At 38.0% G+C, this 20851-nt stretch overlaps 1 protein-coding gene across 14 annotated transcripts in view; it reads left to right on the forward strand.

The window, feature by feature from the left end:
* The window catches only part of KDM4C (lysine demethylase 4C), a 459189-nt gene that overhangs the window by 75395 nt on the left and 362943 nt on the right, over positions 1 to 20851 (forward strand). For 12 of the 14 annotated variants that reach the window (XR_013443953.1, XR_013443954.1, XR_013443955.1 and 9 more), the window contains one exon: positions 11411 to 11604. The exons of the other annotated variants lie outside the window; for them this stretch is intronic. Coding sequence is in view for 9 of the 12 variants with exons in the window: in XM_078062213.1 (XP_077918339.1) it covers positions 11411 to 11604 (194 nt within the window). In the remaining 3 variants the exon portion in view is untranslated. The remainder of the gene's footprint in view (positions 1 to 11410; positions 11605 to 20851) is intronic. 14 annotated transcript variants of the gene reach the window in all.

The raw sequence follows: 20851 nt of genomic DNA on the forward strand, positions 1-20851 counted from the left end.
AAATGGCATTGGGAAAATTGGACAGCCACATGCAGAAGAATGAAACTGGACCACTTTCTTATACCATACACAAAAGTAAACTCAAAATGGATGAAAGACCTAAATGTGAGACAGAAATCCATCAAAATCTTAGAGAAGAACACAGGCAGCAACCTCTTTGACCTTGGCTGCAGCAACTTCTTGCTTCTTGTCTCCAGAGGCAAGAGAAACAAAAGCAAAAATGAATTATTGGGACTTCATCAGGATAAAAAGATTTTTGCACAGCAAAGGAAGCAATTACAAAACTAAAAGGCAACCTACTGAATGGGAGAAGATATTCGCAAATGATATATCAGATAAAGGGCTAGTATCCACAAACTATAAATAACTTACCAAACTCAACATTCAAAAACCAAAAAAATCCAGTCAAGAAATGGGCAGAAGACATGAACAGACATTTCTCCAAAGACCTACAAATGGCTAACAGATACATGAAAAAATGTTCACCATCACTTGGCATCAGGGAAATACAAATCTAAACCACAATGAGATACCACCTCACACCAGTCAGAATGGCTAAAATGAACAACTCAGGAAACAACACATGTTGGTGAGGATGTGAAGAAGCGGGAACCCTCTTACACTGTTGGTGGGAATGCACACTAGTACAGGCACTCTCAAAAACAGTGTAGAAGTTCCTCAAAATAGAACTACCCCATGACCCAGCAATTGCAGTTCTAAGTATTTATCCAAAGGATACAAACATAGTGATTCAAAGGGGACACATGCATCCTAATATTTATAGCAGCAGTGTCCACAATAGCAAAACTATGGAAAGAGCCTAGATGCCATTGACAGATGAATGGATAAAGAAACAGTGGTACACACACACACACACACACACACACACACACACACACACACAATGGAATATTACTCAGCTATCAAAATGAATGAAATCTTGCCATTTGCAATGACATGGATGGAAGTAGAGGGTATTATGCTAAGTAAAATAAGTCAGACAAAGACACATACCATACGATTTCACTCATATGTGGAATTTAAGAAACAAAACAGATGGTCACTGCTTTGTAATATAGCTTGAAATCAGGCAATGTGATGCCCCCAGCTTTGTTTTTCTTTTTCAACATTTCCTTGGTGAATCGGGGGTCTTAAAATGAAGTTAAAAAAAAAAAGAAAGAAACAAAACAGGTGAACATAGCGGAAGGGAGGGAAAAATAAGATGAAAATGGAGGCAAACCATAAGAGACTCATAACTATAGGAAACATAGGAAACAAACTGAGGGTTGCTGGAGGGGAGATGGGTGGGGAGGATGGGGTAATTGGGTGATAGGCATTAAGGAGGGCACTTGATGTAATGAGCACTGGGTGTTATATGCAACTGAGGAATCAGTAAATTCTACGCCTGAAACTAACAATATACGATATGTTAACTAAATTGAATTTAAATAAAAATTAAAAAAAAATCTATCCCCCAGATCTTGAAATGCCCACATTGGGTTTCCAGTAGTGTGTAGAATTCCCATGATAAATCATTCACTTGACCATGGACAGAGAGCAGCTAGTCTGACTGAAATGGGTAGGTTGAGGAGCTGATCCCACATACCAGCCTCCTAGAATGGGTTCCTCAAAGTGAGTCACTACATGTCAGTGGGCTTCTGGGGTCACTGGAACAGAATTAGAGCCACTAAAATCAGGAGTCTGATTCTAATTATGTTCTAATTTAAAATATTTCTTTTTAGAGAAAGATATAACTAAGATTATATAATGGTTTTCTTTTATTTGCAGATTTATAAGTTTTGTCTCCAAATGTTCTACAGTGAGAAAATGTAGTTTAGGGGCGCCTGGGTGGCTCAGTCATTAAGCATCTGCCTTCGGCTCAGGTCATGATCCCAGGGTCCCGGGATCGAGCCCCGCCTCAGGCTCCCTGCTCAGCAGGAGGCCTGCTTCTCCCTCTCCCACTCCCTCTGCTTGTGTTCCCTCTCTCACTGTGTCACTCTCTGTCAAATAAATAAAATCTTAAAAAAAAAAAAAGAAAATATAGTTTAATATTCAGGAAAATTATTGTTCTCCCATTTTCACTGACAGACTACTGTTGAGCCTGTGTGTAGAATTTTACACTGTGAAAAATGAAAGATGAGATCATTGGAAATACCTTAGATTGTTTTTATTTTATGAATAATTAAAGGGAAACTTGAGTTCCAGCCATCTGCCAAGTGTTACGAGAGTATGTTAAAGCAAAGTGAGAAATTACAGCGAGAGAGAAATGAAGCAAGGTGGAAAAAACAAACAATTGGAATACGCAGAAGAAAAAATAGAATTCTATAGAAGAACTGGGAGAGACATAAATTCTTTATCTAAATTGGGATTCTGCTGGAATAAGTAGTAAGTAGTAAAGAAGGTGAAAATAGATACTAAGTACTTAGGCATTTTCTGTCATAAAAGTTTATTATAAGATGCAAAGATTTTGAAATACTACACCTAAAATGCAAAGTATTTGAAATAATACACCTTAAAAAGTTGAATAAGATAAGGGCTTGCTTAATCTAGAAAGTATGAATACATTAGTAAATATTATTGTTTTTAATTTACCATATGAAAAATAACTTGTCAGGGTCTGAGTATGGGATTTTACTGTTTTATTAAATGTAGAGATATTTGATCCTCTTTAAAGGAGGACAGGGCCTCATATGGTTCAGGTTCCCTTTAGGATTTTCTGCAATGGCCATGCATAGATGTGTAAAATAAATTTGAGAACTCTGTTTATTATTTCTGTGATTTTTTAAATAGAATGCAGATCTTTAAGTGAATCTATTAGTCTGCTCTTGGCCTAAGCCAGTATTTGTAAATCATCTTCTTGATAGGTAGGCCTTTAAAAGAATAAAAAGGAAAAAGCATAATCACCAAATTACTAACTTTCCTTTCCAGTTATTGGGGATACAGGGACGTTTTTTGCTCCTTGATTATATAAAGCTAGGCAGTTTAGAGTTGACTTTCTGGGTCATTGTTTGGCCATGCGGCTTCAGACTAGTTGAGCCAGCGTGCTCTTGAATGCAGCTCCGTGATTATGAGCTGTAAGGTGTTGGGCAAGTTATCTGATTTCTCTTTGCTGCAGTTTTCCTCATCTATAAAATGGCACTGATAATAGATGCTTTTAGTATCTGCCTCATAGGATAAAAATGACATGACAAATGAAACATCTCATGGCCTGCTCCACAGTATATAATGAATAAATATTAGCTGCTGTTGGTGGCAATATTACAGCAAAACAAGACAAAGATCCTGAGTCTGTAAGGAGATAGCAGTGATTCCAAGAGGATTGGGAGGAATTCCGTTCTGTTCTGCAGTTGTCCTTTATGTATAAAAGTCCAGCCCAGCAATTTATACTAATCTATACTCTAATCATCTGTCAAAGACTGTCAGAACCATGAAGGGTGTTTGTTTAGGGGTTACTGCTTTAAAAAATACCCCTTTTGTTTTTAAGATATAGACCACCATCTTGTCACTGCCCAGACAGAACTGGTGCTATGGAGTGTGAATCAGGAGATACCTACTTTATCGTGATTTTTTTCTTTATCGTATTTTTGGAATGTAATATCTGATTATGTATGTGCAATGTATTTAAGTTTTAAAGCACGGTGATACACTGAATATCTCAAACCCATTATGCAGTTCAGCAGCTAGAATGTTAACATATTTCCCATGGACTACTCTTTCTACAGCCCTTCCTTGCTACCCTACCCCACCACCCAGGGGTGGCCTGAATTTTGTGTTTGATTTTTTGCCTTTTAAAAACAGTTTTCTCAGAGATGCATATATTTTTAAATAATGTATTTAGTTTGGCCTATTTTGACCTTAATAATACATAATATCACTTTATACAGCCTTTTGAGACTTTGATTTTTTTTCACCCAACAATAGGCTTCCCAGGTTTATTCATATTACTGTGTGAACTGGTGTCCAATCATTTTCAGTACTATATAATATTCCATTTGGTGAATATATGTTTTATTTTTTATTATCTTGCCAAGGGACATTTTCTTTCTGTTTCTTTTTTTAGTAATAAATATTTCTGAGTGAAATAGTGGAAGGGGACTAAGAATACACTTACCTTGATGAACACTGAGCAACGTATGGAATTATTGAATTACTGTATTGTACACCTGAAACTAATATAACACTGTTTACCATACTGTAATTAAAATAAAAAATATAAATAAATATTGCTGCTATGAACATATTCCTGTGCATGGTTCCTGGTGCACATGTACAAAGGTTTCCCTAAAGCAGTTACCTAGGAATGGAAGTGCCTGCTCATAGAGTATTCAACTTTATCACATACCGTTGACTTGTTTTTCAAAGAATTTATACCAATTTATGTTCCTGCAGCAGTGTATAATCATTTTTTTAAGACAGCTTTGGTGGGGTATAATTTTTGTTTTTAATTTTATTATGTTATGTTAATCACCATACATTACATCATTAGTTTTTGATGTAGTGTTCCATGATTCATTGTTTGCGTATAACACCCAGTGCTCCATGCAGAACGTGCCCTCTTTAATACCCATCACCAGGCTAACCCATCCCCCCACCCCCTCCCGTCTAGAACCCTCAGTTTGTTTCTCAGAGTCCATAGTCTCTCATGGTTCGTCTCCCCCTCTGATTACCCCCCCTTCATTTTACCCTTCCTACTATCTTCTTTTTTTTAACATATAAGGTATTATTTGTTTCAGAGGTACAGGTCTATGATTCAACAGTCTTACACAATTCACAGCACTCACCATAGCACATACCCTCCCCAATGTCTATCACCCAGCCACCCCATGCCTCCCACCCCCCACCACTCCAGCAACCCTCAGTTTGTTTCCTGAGATTAAGAATTCCTCATATCAGTGAGGTCATGTGATACATGTCTTTCTCTGATTGACTTAATTCGCTCAGCATAATACCCTCCAGTCCCATCCATGTTGTTGCAAATGGCAAGATTTCATTCCTTTTGATGGCTGCATAATATTCCATTGTATATATATACCACATCTTCCTTATCCATTTAACTGTTGATGGACATCTGGGCTCTTTCCATAGTTTGGCTATTGTGGACATTGCTGCTATAAACATCAGGGTGCATGTACCCCTTCGGATCCTTACATTTGTATCTTTGGGGTAAATACCCAGTAGTGCAGTTGCTGGGTTGTATGGTAGCTCTATTTTCAACTTTTTGAGGAACCTCCATACTGTTTTCCAGAGTGGCTGCAGCAGCTTGCATTCCCAGCAACAGTGTAGGAGGGTTCCCCTTTCTCCGCATCCCCGCCAACATCTGTCGTTTCCTGACTTGTTAATTTTAGCTATTCTGACTGGTGTGAGGTGGTATCTCATTGAGGTTTTGATTTGGATTTCCCTGATGCCGAGCGATGTTGAGCACTTTTGGTGGGGTATAATTTATATACCACAAAATTTGCCTATTTTAAGTGTATAATTCAATAATTTTTGTGTAACCATCACTTTGATTCCAGTCTTAGAACATTTCTGTCACCTCCAAAAGGATCCTAATCCTGACATATATTCTCTTGAGCACTTAATATTTATTTTTCATCACTTTTAAATGTGAACTCTTTAATGTCTGCTACCTTTTTGCAGAAGTGGCCACAGATGTATTTTATTTGATCCACATGGTTTTAAAAGTTAGTTAATATCACATTAAAATTTGGATTTGGGGCTTCCCTTAAAAGATTAGAAGATCTGGCAGTATTTCTAGTGATAGCAATAGACAGGAGCTGAGTAATGGCTGTCCTTGTTAGACAGGATAGTAGATGTCTCCAGATGGATAGGGTCTCCCCATTTGGGAGGGGAGTAGGGTCTCCGGATGGTCTCCCCGACTCCCCCTTTGACTTACACTTGGCTGCTTCACTCACTGATGTTACGGCTGGGCTCTTTGGGTACATGGATTTGTAACTCCTGCTTTGTCGCCCAGCTCTTCACTTTCTGCTGTGCTCTTTGGAACATGCTGCTGACAATTCTCTTTGCGGTGAGGTGGGCCCTGAACCCCAGGGAATACCACTCAAACAAGTGGTCCTGAAACCTCGTCCCATGTTTTTGAAAGAAAAATTTAGTTAGAAAGGAAATTTTGAAAAATATTTTCCTATGTGTTTTGTAATCTTATCTTTACAGTTGTCCTATGAGGTAGGCAGGTCTGGATTTAAGTTTTCTTGGGAAGCCTTAGGACCCCACTTCTGCTGGCAAGGATATAATTTTTGAAAGTAGTTCCAGTTAGAGACTGGACCTTTACTATAGCTGTTTCAAAGTGGTCACAGTCTTGTCAGGGCCCAGTTGGCAGACTTGAACTCTGGTCACTGCTTTGCCACAAATGACCATTGATCCTGGAACTCTGGTAAGTGCTGGAGCCAGTATTTGATCAGAGAGCTTTTGATTCCTGTACAGCATGTTGCTTTTCTGAGATTGTGTCATTCTTTGAGAAAGAAATTCTTCATTCCATTTTGCTATTTGCTGGGTGAGGGCAGAAAAAGAGTGTGTGTATTAACCTTGATTTTCATAAGTTTACTAATTTGTTTTTTGTCTTAGAATAACCTTTATGTAGGCTTTGGTGGATGTGCCTTCATTTTTTTCTCAAAGATTTTATTTGTTTCAGGGGTGCCTGGGTGGCTCAGTCAGTTAAGCATCTGCCTTTGGCTCAGGTTGTCCTGCATTGGGCTCCCTGATCAGCGGGGAGCCTGCTTCTCCCTCTGCCCTTCCCTCCATTTGTGCTCCCTCTTTCTCTCTCAAAAATAAATAAAAATTAAAAGAAAAGATTTTATTTATTTGAGAGAGGAAGAGAGACACCACAAGTGAGGGTGGGGGGGGCGGGGGTGGACAGAGGGAGAAGGAGAAGCAGACTCCTTGTTCAGCAGAGAGCTGGTTGCAGGGCTTGATCTCAGGACCCTGAGATTATGAACTGAGCTGAAGGCAGATGCTTAACCGACTGAGCCACCCAGGTGCCCTGTGCCTTCATTTCTATGTACTTTTTTTTTTTTTTAAGCCCATTCACTGGTCATCAGTATATTTGGTAGTTTTAAAAGTTTGATTATGTCTTCTATCTTTTCTTCCTAGTTTTAATCTCTTAGTCTATCTTCGTTTAGAAATACCTTTTTGGGAAGATTTTAATTGCATTAAATTTACACTATGTGTTTTTATTTTAATTTAATTTAATTTTTTAAAAGATTTTATTTATTTATTTGACAGAGAGAGACACAGCGAGAGAGGAACACAAGCAGGGGGAGTGGTAGAGGGAGAAGCAGGCTTCCCGCCAAGCAGAGAATCCGATGTGGGGCTCTATCCCAGGGCCCTGCAATCATGACCTGAGCCGAAGGCAGACGTTTAATGACTGAGCCACCCAGGTGGCCCTCTCTATGTGTTTTTAGATGGCACAAATTACATATATGTATTATGACAGTAGATGTGACCATATTCCACCCCACCCCACCACATACCCTGGGTTCTGAAATGCCATCACAGCTGTGGCTCAAATTATTTTCTCTCTTTCTACTGAGTTATTTAGGCTGAGGCATTTAAGGAGAAGTTTACTATAATCCTTCCCCGAATGTGCTGTCCCACACAGCATGATTTTATGGAATGTTAATATATTATATAAACAAGATTCCATGGTTAAGTAATATTTGGTAAATTTGGAGTTAAGCAGAGTTAAACAGACTTTCTTATAAAGGGCCTCTCACATCCTTTGGAGTACCTATCAGCTCTGTGACTCTAAGAGGAGGAGAAAAAGAAGCCAAAGTTTGACCATAGCCTCTGGTAGGACTAATGCCCCACTGGAAATATTTTGGGAAAAATTGGTTTACTATGAGTTTTGCATTATTTCTCTGTGTTAGGTGGGAATGGCTCATTATTGGTGAGGTTTCTAACATGACATGTTATTGCTATGTCATCCTTCAATCTTCCAGTGACTGAGTGCAGTCACTGTAGGGTGAGTCACAGATGTGCACAGTACTGAGGAGAGGGTGCTTATTGCTGGCTATGGCCTATTTCAGGGACACAGGCCCAGAGTGCAAGGGCCAGGAACTCAAACTTGGTACTGTCTCTCTGTGGAGTTGTATAAATGCATTGTTCCTGTTCTGATGTTACTCCCTCCGTGAAATCCAAAGCCTGGTCTTCAAGCAGCTCCTGGCTCTGGTTATGGTAATGAAGATTTAAGAGTTCTTTCAAACTGCCATCTGATTCCTGATAGGTGGAAGATACAGAAATTGAAAGGAAGAATCCTTCAAAACTTCTCAGTTATGCATATGTGCACAAATCATGGGCCAATTGTGAATTATTTCAGAAAACCTGACAGATACAAGGTAAATAGACAAATGGAGCAGGACAGGCCCAGAATGCCAAATAGGTGATTGGAGTGAAGGGAGTGGGACCTGGCAGGTAATGTTTGCCCAGTGAAAGTCAGGTGAATTATAAATATTGCTCAAGCATCTGCTGAAAGATGTGTGGGAGAGCTTTATTTGAGGGGATGGAATCTGGGAAGAGGCATTTGTCTATGAACTTGGACTGGTGTGCAGACTTTCTGCTAATATTCAATGGCTGTAAGCTTTGAATAGTTTGACAAATTCTGACCTGTCATGTGGGGCTTGTTTGTAGCTAGGGTCTTTTTGGAGTCTGCTTTTACACTAAATGAGTTCTGTTACCACCCCCACAAAAGTAAAGCAGGCTTGCATTTTAAACTTTGCCAGTGTTTGTGTAGGATGGTTGTACCTGTGGGTGGGAAGAATGTGGGAACTTTATGGGTTTGCCTGTCTTAAATTTTAGCTCCTTGTATCTTTGTTGAGGAGGCTGAGAGAAGAGGATGATACATTTTATTTTAAGATGATCAGAACTGGAAGCATTGAGTTTAGGTTCAGGAATCAGATTTAGGTTTATCTTTGCCACCTACTACTAGCTAGGAGTATTAGTTTTTCCATTTGCTCATTTGTGTATAATGTTACCTATTTTACAGGATTGTTTTGAATAGGTATAATATGAATGTATGTGTAGTGTAATGGTATGTAGGGTACGGTATAACACTGTCTAAATGACAGACTAGGTGTACTCCTTGTCTAAATCTGTGAGGGCGACCTGGACTCTTCAGTGTTTGAGCAGAGCCTGTCCTTGGTAGCAGTTAGGGAGTTCAGTCAATAGTAGAGAACACAAATTGGAGAAGGAATTTTGAAACAGTAAGATTTATTTTTAGTCTCTGTTATGCCAGTTACTCTTAATATAACCTCTTTAGTTGAAATATACGACTTTTTATTTGAGTAAAAGAAACTAAGTTTCAGCATCATGGCGGCTGTGGCTCTGCCCAGAAGAAAGTACTGTAAGTATGTTACTTGCCCACTAATGGAAAGAACCAGTAGTGAATTTCACAGGACTTTATTATCACTTACCTCGTTGTTTGGGGAGGCTTTCCAGTAAGATTTATTAGAGAATAGTGGAGATGTTTATTTCATAGATTCTGAGAAATAGTAGGCATTATTTTCCAAAGATTTTGTATCTGTTAGTCTATTCAGTACTCTGAAGCAACTCTAGGAAGATGCTGTAGCTCTCATGTTTTCATGAAGAAAGACTGGAAGCTCAGAAAGTCTCAGTGATTTTTGCCCTGGTCAATGGCAGAGCTGGGGCTATAATCTGGGTCTTCTCTCAGTACTCTTTCTTCTCTACCTTCTTCCTCTTAGAGCTGCAGGTCAAGAGATGTCAAGGGATTCAGCCTCAGTTATTTCTGAAAGGTAATGTCAGTCAGGAATAAAGATAAGAATTCTCCAAATGTAGGAATTTCAGGGGGATAGTTTGTTCTTAAATTCTCAAGCTCATTCAGTTTAAAATGATTCCTATAATATGGTGCTCATTTATTACTTTAGATTCATCACGTCAGTAATGACTTTCAAATAGAACTCTATTATTAGAGTGATTGGACCGAGGTCTGATTGGACTAGAGTTAAGAGACTGCATCACTATAAGTAGAGTGAGATAAAACATTTTATAGGATTTGATTTAATTTTTTATGAGGTCTCATAAGTTGGAACCTAGGATCTTCTCTAAAAAGATACTTTGACCAATTTCCAAATTGCAAACTTCCCACTGTGGGGTTTAAGTTATAGATAGAGTGGCTGCTCGGGGGAGTTTGGGAATTAAATTATTTCCTCTGGGACTTTTAATTATGTTACCTGAGGCAGAGCTTCAGTAACTGCTGCATCAATAATTTTCCTAACCCAAAGCTTGAGGAAGTGAGATTTGTACACTGATTAGAGAATTGTCTAGAGACCAAAATGAAAACAGAACAACCCTGGAAGTTTTTAGTGTATAAGGGAAATGCTAGATGTGGTTGTCTGTGTGGTCATAGGCATAGTCATTGGAGAAGGCCTTATCGGTATAGAGGAACACGTTTAATGGCCTTCTTTAATAGCATCACGAGGAGATTGAAATGGATTTAAAGGCATTGCAGTTTCCTCATGATTGCATAGAATGGGCCCGATCTCTAAAGTTTATGTTTCATTTTGAGAAAGGCATGTAGGAAAAATACACAGTTTGTAAAGATCTTAAGCAGTTGTGAGTTATAATTGAATAATTGGTAGTTCTAATAAAACCAGAATCTTTTCCTATCACCATAGCTCTAATATCAGTGACTCCCTCCTTTTCTCTCTATCATCATCATTATTGCTATAAAACTAGATTTTCCCAGCAATTTTATTGAAGTTTGGATAAATATTTTTATCAATTATTCTGTGTTTAAAACTTCTCATCAACATAAGACATTAATATTTAGTTGAAGGAATATTTAGTAAAAGCACAATGATCTGTGGTTTAGAAGAGTGTTAAGAGTTTTCCCCATAATTAGAGGTGGGATTTTTAGGAAATGGTGTATCACATGCTAAAATTGAAATGGATAGGGATGAGAGTGGGAGCACAGAAGATATATTTTGCCATTGGTATCTTGAGATAATGTCCAACCTTGAACATGACTTCTAAACTAATGTACAAATAAATAAACTAAAAAGCAAAAAACTACCTCCCCCCTCAAATAGAAGGTGTGTGTGCCAAAAATGGAAAGCACACTTCAAATCATATTCTTTGAATCAATGATTTTTTGCTAACAACCACTGAGGGGTGGGGCTTTAACTTACACTTCCATTTGGAATCAGGAAGTTTTTTGCTATACTTTCATACTAATGTTCATACAGAACTACATTATGCCAGTAGTAATCTTGGATAATTAATAATTGATATATCACCTGAATGATGATTGCTTTATTTTTCATTTCTCAGTGAATTAAAATACACAGTGTGATAATTTTGGCACATGACAGTTTGATTAGTAAATGTTATTTTTATTAGTTTATTAATGTTTGATTTTTCTTTCTCTCTCTCCTGGTTCCAGGGTGTGGATGAATGGAACATAGCTCGCCTAAATACAGTCTTGGATGTGGTTGAGGAAGAGTGCGGTATTTCTATAGAGGGTGTAAATACCCCTTATCTCTATTTTGGCATGTGGAAAACCACATTCGCATGGCACACCGAGGATATGGACCTCTACAGCATTAATTATCTCCACTTTGGAGAGCCCAAGTCTTGGCAAGTTACATGTTTAATATTCATTTGCTTAGGAGTTCTGAAATTTGGGCAATATGAACCTACTGAAGAGGATTTTCTTCCCTTATCTGGTGAATTCAGATTTATATGAATTGAAAGTTTTTGAGTATAATAATTGATTGTCTTCCGTTCTGCGCATGGTTTTGCTGAAAACCATAAAGTTAGTGGTGACTGGTATATCTAATGTGGCTTGCAGACCATTTTGTGGGGCATGGATTGATAGGTATTGTAGTCTTGAGGAATTTGTTAGGCATTTTTACTTTTCGAAGCATTTGTTGGAAGGTGTGCTGGAAATAGTTAAGAGTGAAAGTTGACTTCATTGATGTTGAGTATTAGGTAATAATAATGATCTTCTGGTCCAGCCTCTTCTAAATAAATGACAAGAGTAGGAGAGGAGGGATGAATCAGGAGGCCTGTTACTGCTCTCTGGGTGATGGGCATGGGGAAAAGAATGTTATTGTTAATATGTGTTCTTAACTTGCAATTTCCTGTGTTTGTGAGCCTCTTTCCTCATCTTTCTGAGCAATGACTTAACAATGTGCTGCTTTGTAAAATACATCATGTAGTACATTCTTATGTACTTGTTAGTACACATATGTAGTTGTTAGTTTGTCAGTCACCCTGGGATCCTTTGTGGTTAGCCAGTTTCATGTTTTGAATTTGTTTTTGTGGGTTTTAGTCTTAGGGAAATTTAAGTATCAATTCTATTTTCTATAATACACGTACATGCAGGAAAACAGACAGAAGCATATGAAGCATGACCTTGACCAATCCAGGAAAGATGATGTTTCAGATGGATGTGAACATGATAGGATGCTCTTCAGGTGCTTGTGTCAGCCCTGTAGCCTTCTTGCCTCCAAGTTAAAGATAGTGGCCTCTTTCTAAGTTCCCCTGCTGATTAGGTGTTGAGATGCAGTAATTTGGGGATAATCTCCACCTCCATTTTGCCATTATTGCTTGCCCTTGAAGTTTTATCATGTGTTGAGATGTGAAATTGTAAATTTTCTCCAAAAAATTCAGATATAGCAAAAGTTCCTAATGATCAAAAATGACATTTAGTTGGAAGGCAAGGTTTAGGTGGAAGAGCAAAGTTCTTACGGCATATAAGAAAAATCCAGGTAGTTCTGATTTTTTATGGAGTTTTGTGATCTAAAAAAGTTAGGGGGAAGCTGTTCAACTTATTTTAAAGGTGTTTTACTTGCACATTTCATTTGATAAATTCTTAGTATTCTGCTCTCTAAATGGAATAAATAAAAATTAAACATTTTTAGTAGGTAGTCTAGGACCCAGAAAGGCTTTTGTGACAGAATGGTATGATGGGACTATTCATTACGTAAGTGTTTACTGAGGGCCAGTTTTGAGCACATGCTTTAGGCCCTGTGGGTCTCTGTTTGTCATACTTCTTCAGCACCACTGTAACATCTGTTGGAAAGAATGTCATTCCTTAGTACTTTTGGGACTTAACTTTGAGAGACTTAGAGAAATATTTTAAGCAATCTATAGGCACCTGGGCAGTTTCTCAGCTGCATAATTACCTCCATGCTCTTTCTGACATTCACTTTCAGTGTGAACAAAATTAAATGAAATGGGTAAATTCAACATGTTGGTAAAATCTAGTGTATAATAGGCAACTATATACTATATTTTTCTTAAGAAATCTGAAAAGTTAGTAACAAAACTTTTCTGGATTTGTTTTAGAAGTCAGCTAATGAGAATGCCCAGGACAATAATTTGAGATTATAGTATTAGAGGAATTTATTTTATCCCCCCCCCCACGATCCCCCCTATTAGAGGAGTTTAGATGATTATCTCTGCTTTCTTATCAAGAAAGATGATCCTCCCCCCCCCCCCCCGTACTTCCATAACAGAATTATGTTATCTCCTAAAGATCACTTAGGGGAGAGTATTCTGGTCAGGGAGAAGACTGATTCTGAGTCTTGTGTCTTTGTGAGAGAGTACTGCTGTTCATGAGTGAGAATAATTATGCCCATTTTCAAAGAATTTTTCTGCTAGCATCTATATTTTCTGTAGTTAATTACTCCATTAGTTATTATAGACATACAGACTTCATTATATGCATTAATGGTAGATTTATAATATCACTATTATCTTTAACCTTGACCATTATTTAGAATGATAAAATAATAAAACCCAGCAGTGAGTTATGACCACTAATCTACATTCTACTTTCTAAGGTATACTACTATAGGAAAAGAATGATATAAATGACTCTAAGGATATTTCCCAGTAGATTTATGAAAGATTATATTAGTTCAGCATAAATAATTTTGAGGTAAATTCTATTATCATTAAAATTCATTTTAGTACTCATCATAGTATATTTTAAGTGAGCTTTGAAAGGTCCAAGAAGCAATACAAATTTATGTAAATACCAGAAGGTAGGCAGTGTCTGTTGGCAGAGCTTAGATTCAAGGAACCAGCAATCTGGGCTCTAGTCCTTATTCTGCTACTAACGTTTGTGGCTTTGGACAAATAAATGTACTCCTTTGTTTGTTTGTTTAGAAAGATTTATTTATTTAGAGAGGTGGTTGGGGGGAGGGGAGGAGAGGGGGAGGAAGAGGAAGAGGGAGATAATCCCCAGCCGACTCCACGCTGAGCAAGGAGCCCAACTCAGGGCTTGCTCTATCTAGAAAATGAGAAGATGAAGAGGTGACATAAGGTTCTCTGTGTGCATGCACGTACGTGCCCTGGTTTCCTTTTCTGCTGTCTTCTCCTTGTTGAGTTGTATGTGGGATAGTTGCCTTTACTTTTCTCCAGGGGTGCCCTCACCTGTGCTTGACATCTCTGACCCTAGCAATGTGTCTTTTTCTTCTAGCCTTATAGGCTGGTGTTGAATTTCGACTTCTTCTTCTTCAATTCTACCCTTAGGCATCAAGTTTTGGATATGATTATTGCAAAACTGCCTAGGATTTCCTCCTTAATTCCATGTCTATGGTGCTCTCTGCTGTTCTCTGCCTGTGTATCCCTTATTTTTTGCCCGAAGGCTTTCTGGAGCATGTGCTCCCCCTACCTTAGACACCTGTTTTGCACCTTTCAGGTGCTTCTGGCTACCTCCTCACCCTTTCCTGTGTCTTCCTTGAAGTTGGGGTCTGTGTCTCTTTGCCTTTGAATCATCAGCACTTAACACAGGGCCTGGCTAGAGGACTGAGGCTCTGTACATAATTCTTGTTTGAATCAGGAGAGTGTTGTTTTAGAACAATCTGTTTAAGGGCAGACAAGGAAATATATAGAACATTATATAAAGATTTTTGTCTAAAGACAAAAGAACACTCATTAAGAACACTCATTTTTCTGGGATTTCTGAGTAGCTGCAGATGCACAGCTCCAGGTAGAAGACTTGAGACACACTTTCCTGGGCGCTAAGGGTGGCAGATTTTGCTGAGTAAGTGTTCATGAACACAGGGTTGTACTGAAGAGACTTTAGAGGAGGTAATGATTTATTTAAACGTTTCTGGCATAAAGGTTTAGAGGAGAAAGAATGCTTTAAATAAGCACATAGAAAACTGCTTTAGCAGTCAGTGGTAAAGTATTTATTTTCTTGGAATGAACATTGACTTTGGAGCCAGAAGACCTGTTTTAAAATCTTAGTCTGTCACTTACCAGCTGTATGACTTAGGGCAAATAATTGTACTTCTTTCATCATGAGTTTCTTTAACTGCTGAATGGAGGTGTGATTTATTCTCTGTCTCCTTATAGGATTGCTAGGAGGGTCCAGGGATATACTTTGTATAAAAGTGCTTTGTAAACTGTAAAGTACTATACAAATATTTTCAATTACTATTATTTTAATAACCTTATGAAAATACATCATTTTTTGGTCATAGTAATGACTAAGCTTGAACTTGGTATGATGTATCTGTATATAATAGAGTAGGGATTTCAAGGATAAATAAAATATAATTCTCCCTTTCAAGTGTCATATGTGATAGTGGTTAATTGCTGAGGGATATAGAATTTGGATGGTGCCTCGAATCCTTCTTCCTGAGACTGTGTCCAGACACAGTGAATAAGAGACTTCAGATTTACTCTCTAGAGAAGGAGAAAGGTAAGATTTGAGAGGACATGTCTTAAGCTATGAAAAGGTCTAAAATCAGGCAAGAAGTTTCTCCTGGATGTTTTTGGAAAAATTAAGAATGGGCTGTAGTATTTTGGACTTGGTTAAATTTTATTCAACTGTGAGATTTTGTAAAAGTACCATGTAGCATTAAGAAGTGTCAGATTATTCAGGATAGATAGTTTAAACTTAGTTTGATGCTTTCTCATTAGATCATTTGTTCAGTGTTGTGTGGTATTTAAGAGCATGGGTTTTTTGTACCTGAGTCTTGTGTTTTGAGTTCTGGCATTATTTTTACTGAGCATGTGACCTGGGCAATTATTATATAACCTCCATGCCTCAATTTCCTCTCCTAAAACACTCAGATGGTTCTAAGGTACTTGTGTGGATGAAATAAAATACAGTGTACAAAGCATGTGCCACAGCTCCTGATACATCGTAAGTGCTCAATCAATAATATTTCATATATTTCAGTTAACAAATATATATTGCATGTCTTATATATAAGACCTCATAGATCTTGTATTAATAAGGATTCTTCGTTCTAAATGACAGAAACCCAGTTTAAGCAAAAGGACATCTGCTAGTGTATATGGTTGGGATAAGCTAGAAGCATGGCTCAATCCAGAGATCAGATGCTCCTATTGGGTATTTGTCTCAGCCTTTCTCTGCAAGTTTCCCTCTCTCCATTCACTCCCCTCCATCTCACCCCTTGCTCTTTTTCCTCTTCCTTTCTTCCTGGGTAGAGGAGAAGCTGTTTACTAATAAGTAAGTATTCAATTATTGTTGACTTTTAGAATTCAAGTCTCTTTAAAAGAACAAACAAGTTGGAGTCAAATTGACCCATGCATGTTTAATATATATCTTCATCAAAGTGTGAGCTCCTAGAGCTGGGGACCCTGTTAGTCTAGTTCACTAGCACATCTCCCATGCCTGGCACAGTATCTGGCATGATTGCAGCACACAGTAGGTACTCAATATTTGTTAAATAAACAGTCTTACTGAGGAATTTCTTATTGAGGTTAGAATATTGCTTTAGGAATTAGATAGCTTGATAATATTTAATGATATATTGAATTAACAACCCATGGTACCAACTCCTACTTGTCTATGTAGTAAGTTTAGACTCATTAATATATTCTAATTGCAGATATTAAGACTAATTAGATAATGATGAAAGCTGTATCCTTTTGATGGTTTATATAGAAAAAATACTCTTGGAATTAAGTAGTTTGTTTCTGGTTTAAATACTATTCCTAGAGAAAATTACCCTCTAAATAGGAAAAATAGATTTGTATAAATACTTTAACCAAGTATTAGTGAAATTAACTGCATAAGTTATTCTGATTATTTTTAGGCATATGTATGTATAGTTTTTAAGATATTACTACAAAAGGTTTAAGAAATTGGAAAGATAGTTAAAAAGTATGGTATTCATTTTCTAGTCAGCTATTGGTTACATTTGTAGGAAGAATAGAGTACAGTGATAAGCAGGAACAAAAATTTTTATTGATAGAGTGGATCATAGTTTACTTAGACCTGAGCCTGACTTGGGAATAAACACCACTGCACTGGCACCCATCCCCATGCTTGCAGTCCACTGAGTCTCATAGACCCCTGCTCAGCAGAGTTCCCTAAAAGAAGCATCAGTGAGGTCTAGTGTTTGCGATTTTCAAAGCAAATCTCACTCTTTTCCCTGAAGTGATGTGATGTAATGCCTTTTTACTAACTGACTGGTAAGCATGGGTTCTCATACAGGAACTCTAAACTTATATTTAGTACTCTTGATACCCCTGGAAAGCATAGCAGGAGCTTGTAAATTCCTCCAGGATGCCTCTTATTTGTTGCTATTCTTTCACTAAAGCCACCACCATCACTTAAGAACCAGAGAACTCTCTTCAAATGAAAAGAAATTGCTGAATCAAATCCATAACTCTTAGGGAAAAATCAGAAGGTTAATGCAAATTTATTTACTTTGTAGTTCATGGAAAACAAACATTAGTGCTGTTAGTTTAGCAAATTACCATGGCAAATGTCATAATTTACCAGTTACTTTGCCTAGCTTATCTTTTTCCCCAATTCCTTCCCTCCTTTTCAGACTTTTAATCTTACTGTTTAGATAGCACTTTATAGAAAATACGTATTAATATTTTTTTGCAAAAATTATTCTTTGATTTGAGCATATAGGAATATGGCTTTGTGTATGTGTGTGTGTGATTGCACATCTACAGGTGGGCTTGCAAATAGATTTATGTCTTACTTCTAAGATCTCAAATGTATTCATTCTTTGTAAGCTTACTTTTCAAGGAATAGGGCTTGACTAGGGTGGTGAAGTATGTTTTGTTTGTTTCTGGTGACTCTATTCCATTTAGTGAAGTCCTTTTTTTGTTTTTAAGATTTATTTATTTATTTGAGAGAGAGAGAGAGAAAGAGAGAGCAAGCACATGCATGCTGTGGGGAGGGGCAGAAGGAGAGAAAATCTCAGGCAGACTCCCCCTGAATGTGGGGCCTGATGTGGGGCTCAATCCCAGGACCCTGAGATCATGACCTGAGCTGAAATCAAGAGTCAGACGCTTAACTGACTGAGTCACCCAGGTGCCCCTTAGTGAAGTCCTTTTACATGTGCCAGGAACCATGCTAATCACTTCAAGAAAGCACAGAAGTTTCCAGACTTTCTGTAAATGAAAATTTTCTTTAGAAGGTCAGTATATAAAACTGAAAATAAAGGAGGAGCTGACCTGGCTAAAATGTGTTTGGTGGGACACTGTTCCTCAGTAACTCCTTTCCTGAAGCACTTTCATCAAGAAACACTGGGCCCAAGATGGGGGGGGGGGGTGCAGGAGCAGGCATGGAAAACAGTTTGAAAATCAGTCATTTGATCCTCTAGTCCTAGAAAAATCACTTTACTGCTTACTGTGTTATCATTTGAGTATTTTGGAGAGATCAGTATTAAGGAGTAAAGATTTCTTTTATGTTGCCTGTAGTTGATATCAACTAATAATTCATAGTATCTTTTTCCTTTCAGGGGAAAAGACCCATTAGTAGTGTGTAAGACACCCTTAGAACTTAGAAAATATTCAGTGGATTAAGTAACACGAAATATATTCTTTCTTGAAAATCAAGTTTTGTGCAGTTATTGTTTTTACTAAGTTTTATAATGACTTCAGACAAAAAGTAACTTGATTTTTATGATTGCTCAGGACATTAATTTATATGTATATGGATACTGAACTGTATTTTGAATCCCAGATGAAAAAGAGCTGCTTATATATATATATATATTTTAAAAGATATTATTTATTTATTTGACAGACAGAGAGAGAGCACAAGTAGGCAGAGAGGCAGGCAGAAAGAGAGGGAGAAGCAGGCTCTCCGCTGAGCAAGGAGCCTGATGTAGGACTTGATCGCAGGACCCTGGGATCATGACCTGAGCCGAAGGCAGCTGCTTAACCAACTGAGCCACCCAGGTGCCCCAGAGCTGCTTATATTTTTAATGCTCACTTATTCACTGGAACTTTCTTGTTAGGACTTTTTTTTTTTGCTACAGTTTCCTGACTTATGACTGTCTGCAGATGTGGCTGGTAGAGTTTCTCTTTTTCATTTAATTGTTCTTTAGGAAATAAGCTATAAGATGGCATAAGGGTGGGGCTAAGCTCTGCCTGAATTCCTTTGCTCAGGGGCTTTTTGTCTAGTCTAATAAGGCCTCAGCTCAAATACCTTGTTCTCTAGGCCATGCTTTTAGATGCCTAGCTTTAAGTGACACCTCCTTACAGACATATTCATTGTAGCTCAGGAAGCCCACTCTGAAACTCAGATTTGTGTGCCAGGGTGTCTTGGACAACACCTGTGAGGGGGATGGAAGGCAGGGCTGGGCAGTTGGGGGAAATTAAACTGCATTAGAGCCATGGGCAGATCCCACAGGCAGCTGCAGCTGTCAAGTGCCTCCAGAATTGCTCCAAGTTGAGGCAAGAGGATCAGGCTCTTATATTCATATATGTATCATTCATTGTATATGGGCCACCACTGCCATGATCTTCAGGGAGGGAACATGATTTTGGGTGGGTGTGAGGTAGGGTGAGAAGCCTTCCTTTGGAGAATGCAGTGAGGGCCTCATCAGGAAGGGGGAGCCTGGCACCTACCACAGCATCCCTTACAGTCTTTCTGTTTCTCACATCCATCTGTTTTTAAGAACTGAAAATGAAGTAAGCGATCTTGTATTTTCCACAGTTAACTAATGAGACTTTGTAATTTAAAATATGAATGCTTAAACTATAATAAATGCCCAATATTAAAACTTGTTAATATTATCAGTAATGTGAAAATGTAACATAATCACACATATAAAATCCACAGTTGTTCAGCCTTCTTTTTGACACAACTAGGAAAATGCCTTGTTAAAAAGTATATTGTAAATTAACCACTTCAGAAATAATGAGTTTTGTTTATTTTTGTATATTTGAGTTACTTTTTGATTCATGAAGTTTTTTGTAACAAGAACCAATGGGAAACTTTGGTAGTGGTTTAATGGCCTTATTTTTTATATCTGCATTTTTAAAAAAATGCTATTGTCTTTTGCTTGGTGCACACTGTAATTTCAGTTTTTCCAGTTGTGAGTTTTAGAAGTGGATAAAGGTAGGAAGGGTAGCTGGGAGTATATTCTGTGGGTATTAGAGCTTTGTTCTGTTAGCAGCAGGCAAGAGACTTTTTCCTCCAAAAGTTGGATTTCCCCCCAGTGATTGCAGTGATAATTGTATATGGCCTTGGGGAGAGGGGTGCTTATTAGCCCCTTTCACTTCCTTCCGGCTGGCATCTTTGTGGTGATTGGTGAGGAAACAGGAATGGAATATGGGGCTGAGAAGCACATCTTGGGCTTTGGAGTTATATTGGTCTGGGGTTGGGTGCCACCTTTATTATCCTTCTTGCTCAAGTAAATTAATCCTTCTAAGCCTTGGTTTCCTCATCAGTAGAATGGAGGTGGTAGTAGTAGAATTTGGATTACAGGATCTTAGCTCAAGGTCTGGTATGTTGTAAGTGCTCAATTAATGGTGGCAATGATGAACTGTTATAGTATTTATTGGTCAGTTAATCTTTTCATTGAGCTTTCAACCCCTTAGTAACTATAGAGAACAAGTCAGGTAAAAGTGGGGAGGGTCA

The sequence above is a fragment of the Halichoerus grypus genome, chromosome 14, assembly GCF_964656455.1.
Source record: "Halichoerus grypus chromosome 14, mHalGry1.hap1.1, whole genome shotgun sequence".
In the NCBI taxonomy this organism is placed as follows: domain Eukaryota; kingdom Metazoa; phylum Chordata; class Mammalia; order Carnivora; family Phocidae; genus Halichoerus; species Halichoerus grypus.